The sequence below is a fragment of the Ochotona princeps genome, chromosome 27 (assembly GCF_030435755.1).
Source record: "Ochotona princeps isolate mOchPri1 chromosome 27, mOchPri1.hap1, whole genome shotgun sequence".
Taxonomy (NCBI): domain Eukaryota; kingdom Metazoa; phylum Chordata; class Mammalia; order Lagomorpha; family Ochotonidae; genus Ochotona; species Ochotona princeps.
In genome coordinates this window covers 15,845,306-15,851,415 of record NC_080858.1, presented here as the reverse complement: position 1 = coordinate 15,851,415, position 6,110 = coordinate 15,845,306, and the positions used below count along the sequence as shown (strand labels likewise).

Below are 6,110 nucleotides of genomic sequence, written 5' to 3'. Positions count from 1 at the left end.
CACATTTCTTGGCTTCACGCCTACATATTCTGGTTCAGTAGTTCTGAAGTGGGTCCAGGATTTAAATTTTAAACAAGCTTCCCAGATGACTCTGTGGAAAGTGTTCAGTAGGCCAGATTCCGAGAAACCTCCCGTAGGGAACAGAACACTCAGCCCAGGATTCTTTCACTCCCCTGTTTTGACAAGCTCAGGGTAGAGATGGAATCTGATGCTTTCCTATCAGTATGCTCCCACAGTGTGTGCCCAAGATAGTCCCAAGGGAGAGAACTGTGGATTTGGACTTGTCCTCTGAGACTGTTGAGCAAGAAGAGGATTTACAACGTGGATGAAACATCTGGCCCGCTGGCAGTCCAGCGTGTAGCTCCAGTTTTAGGTAAAGCAGAACTCAGCGCCAGCAGTGCCATTTGTAGGCTGGAGCCCAATTGTTGCAGCTGGTGAGAAACACACCAGTCTGTCTTAACTTCTCATCATGGGTTGTGATCACAATCAGATAATTGATTATCATCATTCCTTTGTCCACCATCATTTCTGTTTTCATTCTGAGCTGAGCTGTGATTTTAGCGCTAGAGATAGGATCTTGAGTTAATTAGATATTTATCTTGAGTTTATTATATGTTTGTATTTCTGACTTTATACAAAGAAATTGTAGCAATGGACAAGAGTTGCTCTTTAATCTGCAAAATATGATCAGTTTTTATCCTGACACTGCAGATGAGCGGGTGGTACCACTTTGTGCCGTGGATGTGGTTTCAAAATGTGTTTGCAACCAGAACTTTTATAAAGAAAAATCACTTGTAAGTTTTTTGCAGGTAGGCAATTATGAGGGTAGTTCTGTAGTCACTTCTTTGAAAAAGGTAAAGCCAATGTTTTATTTATAAATTCAAATTGAATTTTGACATTTTACTCGAGTATGGCAGTTTGGGGGCAGGATGACTGCAGCTGGCCATCAAGAGACCTGTGTTTCAGTCCCGTCACCATTTCATTATTTTGTTGTAGAAGTGAGAGGATTGCATTTAATGATTTCTAGAAAACTTTCATTTTTAAAATCCCATAATTTCATTTTCAAGTTATTGGTAACTGAACTTGTTCAAAACCAAAGATCACAACACATTAGATGAGGAAATACTCTAACACTATATTATTAAGTATATATTAAGTTTTAAATCTTTCATTTATGAAATATTTCACAATTTTCTTGTATCAAATCTTGAAATCCAGTGTGAATTTTACACTTAGGTCTCAATCTTTGTCAACTATATTTCAAATTTTATATTTGATTTTTGGTATATATATATATATATATACACACACACACACATATAGTGTTAGAGCCTACAATAAAGGTTGAATGGATAGCACGCACAAAACCTTGGACTTTCAACCTCTAAAACTGTGAGTTAAGTAAATATACCCATTCTCCATATCCTCTCCCCACCATTTGTTAGTTTTTGATTCTAACAGGGGTGAATCACATTGTGGCTTTGATTGGCATTTCCCTGATGGTTAGTAAGATTGACCATTTTTACATGTATTTGTTGGTCATTTATATGTTTTTCTTATCTACACTGAATGTTTTTGGTCATTTAGTTTTTTTGAGTTCTTCGTATATTGTGGATAGCAATTCCTGGTCCTGTAAGTAGCTTGTGATTGTTTTCTCCCATTCTGTCAGATGACCTTTCCCTCCTCTGATTCTTTCATCTGCTGCACTGAAGCGTCTGCATTTGATATCATTCCATTTATCTGCTTTTGCTTTTGTTGCTTGTACCTTTGGGTCTTATACATATATATTGCCTACACCAATATCTTGAAGTGTTTTCCTTATGTTTCTTCCACCAATTTCACAGTTTCGCTTCTTGCATGTGAGCTATATTGATTCTCAGAATCTATGTCACATGGCAGTAAATTAATGAAATCATACGTTTTTACCTCATTTCCTTACCATCTTTCAGGGATCACAGTGTTGTACCGCTTGCGAGTCAGTCTCTGGAAATGATTGTCCCAGATGCTTGATCTGGTTGTTTCTGATTGTTTTTATGTAAGAGTAAGTCTGGTCCCTGGTATTCCTTTAAGGGCAGATTAAAGATGTCCATTTAATACTGAAAATAAAATCCTATCCCTACTCTTTACGAAGTTAATCTTGCTCAATTGGCATTCATGAAAATGAAGCTCAACTTCCAAACAACTAGTATGTATTAACTTGTATATAACTTTATTTGTGGAGATACAGGGGAATAAGAAGAATAATTTATAGTTGTGCAATGCCGTGTTCTTCCCTAATTAGAATTTATGCCAGTGGTTCTGTGATTTTTAACAAACCTGAATTTGGGTTCCTATGTCTAAGTAGTTGCTGCTGGTGGTGACTGTGTATTTTGCTTTCTTAGTTTTTCACTCATGAGTGACACCAAGATATTCCACTATGTTGCTTTAGTAGCTTGCTTTTGATAGGATCTAGCTGAGCTATATTCTGAGAATAGATAGGGCATGTATGAAATAAACTTGATTAGAGAAGATAATAAAAATTTAAAAATATTTTTCTGCCTTTATTCTTCCATTGTTTAAATAGACATTACTGAAAATGAATCACAGCTAAGTTTACCAGCTTTGTCCTTGAATAGGTAGTTGCTTCCATGATTTTTGGCAAGTTTCTCTTACCTTTTACTTTTTTATTCTTTTTCTTTCTTTGGGTTATTTCTTTTTACTAACCTTTCATTTCCCCCCCCTAAAAATGATGTATGTGGCACTCTAAATTCCTTTAAATGATCACAATTTACCATCATTGTTCATGTTTCCACATTTGATTCCATGTTATTTTCTTTGCCTGAAATATTTTTTATCATCTTTCTTTCTTGGATAATTTTAACATATTAAGTTTCAAATCAAATATCATAAGTGGACTAACTTGTTCCAGGTAATCAATGAATGGAAGAATAAAGGGAGCAAATCTTTAAATTATCTGTTTCTCTAGCTTCATCCATATGGTTCAGAGATGAAAGTTACATGGTGGGTAATACTGCTGGCTCTCGTGTCATTCTCTAACTTCTTGGATTCAAATCCTGGTTCTACCAACTTAATAGCTATGAATACTTATCATCCACCCCACTCAGTGGTTCATATCTGTATCTATACAATTAAAGTCATGGTAACACTGTTTTATAGGGTTACTGTGAGAATTTGATAAGAGAATATGTAAGATGTCTTAAGTAACCCCTAATCTTTCAAATTAGCAGCTGTTATCAAGAAAAACTAATTATCTTTTTTTTGTGTAAGATTCACCGATTCTTCAGCTTTAAAATTCAGCTGTCCTCTCAAATTTCTCTTAAAATTACATACTTTTCATTTTTTTCACAAAAAGATTGCTCCAAGATAGCAGAATTTGAAAATTATGCTTTTTTATTATAGTCACATAAAATAAAGTCAGTTACACCAAGTTGTCCAAATACATTGGTGAATTAAAGCTCCCAACACTTACAAATTTTTATACATATATCTATGCAATTATAAATACATACATATGTAAAAGATATATATTTCTTCTAAAATAAAGTGCCCAGATATTGATATATGGGATCTTAGTAAGGAGAGAGGAATCACAAAATTTTATCAGTTGTATACCATACTTCCACAATATCAGATCTGTTTGAAATACATTTACTCAGATATAATGATCTTAGTTACCCATTCTTTTCTAAATTATCCTAAGTAAAAAAAAAAATTATCCAGAACATTCAATGTGGCCAAATAATGAATCAGAGGCTGTTTTTTCTGGACATCCCTGGCAAAGGACTTTGGCTTCCCAATAGACATACCTTTCTTAATTCTCAATTTACCTTTTTTTTTTTTTAACATTTCTAAGACTAACACCAGTATGAGTCATTAATCCAACATCCCTAATTCTAAATATTTCATCAGCATTCAACAGTCAGGACTTGGTGGCAAGATTGCTAGTGTTCTTAAATCACTCTGGGCTTCATGAATAAAGGCTTAGAAGGATCTGAGTGTGGGTTCTTCTCACTCTACCATAATTGAAACCTGCATTGGGGCAACAAAGGAGCATTAGGGAGCGTTGATATTGAAAGAATCAACTGAAGTTCAAATGGGCTCTCTATTAACAGTGCTGGCATATTGGAACTCAAGGACAAAATAAAGAGTTACAGAAAACCTAAATGGCTTAAGAGAATTGAGAAAATTTTATCTTCAAATAGATGCTAGAGTTCTACTTCCTGTTTCAACAGCTCACTTGCTCTTCCTGTGTTGTTACCATCATTTCTGCTACATTAGACTAATAAGATGATCATTTGTAGCCTATCAAGAAATGGACTTTAAAAATGTTTGTGAAAAGACTTCAACCTATTCAAGCAAGTGAAATTGCCTAAAAATAGCTTAATGCTAACCCATCGATACATAGAGTGCATCCTATTCAAGCAGGAAAGGGAAAACTTGTCAGCGTTGAACTTGCATAAAACACCCTATGGAAGGCTGGGTGTAATGTGAAGCCCAGACATTTCCCAGAGTTAAAACAAGGAGTGGGGTATTTTGTTTTGTTGGAAAGGAAAAGGACTTGGAAAGGAAAAAGAGTGGATTTCCACTGACCTGACCTCCCCTCAGTAGGACAGGGCAAACACACAGTAGTCTAACTACTAATTTTGGTGAGCATCTTGTTAATGGCTTGCTTGACGTGCGTGGTGGAACTGCGTCGCCTGGTCTTACCCTGTACCATCCTCCTGCGACGCACCTCTCGACACAACTCGTAGAATATCTCTGTGATATTCCCTTCACCAGTGCAGGCAGAACACTCATAGAAAGCACATGCCAATTCTGTGGCCAGCTTCTCCCCTTCCTCTGTACTGACCTGTCTGGAGTGGTCCAAGTCAGCCTTGTTACCAACCAGGATGAAAGTCACATTCTTGGGCTTTTTGACCTCATCTAGGATGTTCTTCAGTGGCACCACTTCTTCAAAACTCCCTCGGTCAGTAATGTCATAGACCAGCACAAAGCCTTCTCCCCATCTCATGTGTCCTTCTCTCTGAATCGTATCTTCCTATGAGCAAAGAAAAAATGGCTGTCAGGACATCTGGAAGTAATGGCAATGTATAGGTGCAGTTAATGTTTTAATCGTCCCTTAATTCCCTTTTTAATTTTGGATCCAGTGTAATTAAAATGACTTGTTCAGATGTCTATACAAATTTACTTTCTCAGTTAGTTTGAAATAGACACTCATATCAAATTTCAGAAAACTGCCAACTTTTGAACTTCATTAGAGACAGAGAAAGATAAAAATCTTCTGTCCACAGGTTCACTCCCCCAGTGGCCACAATGCTCAGAGTTGAGCTGATCCAAAGCCAGGAGCCAGGAGCTTCGTCCTGGTTCCATGCATATGCAGGCTTTCAAAGCTTTGGGCCACCCTCTACTGCTTTCCCAGACCACTAGCAGGGAGCTGAATGGGAAGTAGAGCAGCCAGGATATGAACTGGTGCCCATATGGGATCCTGGTGCATGCAAGGTGAGCCACTAGGCTATCACACTGGGGGCTACACTTGTCCCTTCTGTTTCCACAAGCTTCCAAAGTTTCCTGTACATTTATGCTGCACTCCTTTGGTGCATTTGGTAACCAGAAAAGGTCAGAACATAAGGAGATGGTAAAAGAAAGGAAGAATTCTTATTAAAAAATTTTTATTATTAAAGTCTTTAATTCAAATATGCCAATTCTCTTGGTATCATAGATCATTGATAAAGAACCATGGAAATATTCAAATTCTTATTATTTCACTGGTCATTACTGTATTTGGCAACTAAATCTGCCTACGAGATCTTTGACAATCTCAAAAGGAACTGATTGGAAACAAATTTGAAAGGTAAGTATTACAGGATAGTCCTAAAATAAATAATTCTAGAACAAATATACAAGGAAACAAACTTCTGTGAGACTATATTAACTTGGGATTCAATATGAGGAGTCTTTATAGGAAAATTTTCATTTGTGCTTGAATTTAAATTTTTTCAATATATTTACCATATAATTTTATCTTCCACTAAATGTTTGAAGTCTCTTTCTGTACTAAATCTCTCTCTTAAAGGTTCACCTTGCATATAAATATATTAGAGACTCTGAGA

The 6,110-nt window shown here is 36.3% G+C and overlaps 1 protein-coding gene across 2 annotated transcripts in view; it reads right to left on the bottom strand.

The window, feature by feature from the left end:
• Positions 1-4,554: 4,554 nt before the first annotated feature.
• Positions 4,555-6,110, bottom strand: part of RERG (RAS like estrogen regulated growth inhibitor) — a 107,096-nt gene continuing 105,540 nt past the window's right edge. For both annotated transcript variants that reach the window (XM_058655825.1, XM_004592588.4), the window contains exon 5: positions 4,555-5,038. In XM_058655825.1, coding sequence (XP_058511808.1) covers positions 4,631-5,038 — 408 coding nt within the window. In that variant the 3' untranslated portion in view covers positions 4,555-4,630. The remainder of the gene's footprint in view (positions 5,039-6,110) is intronic.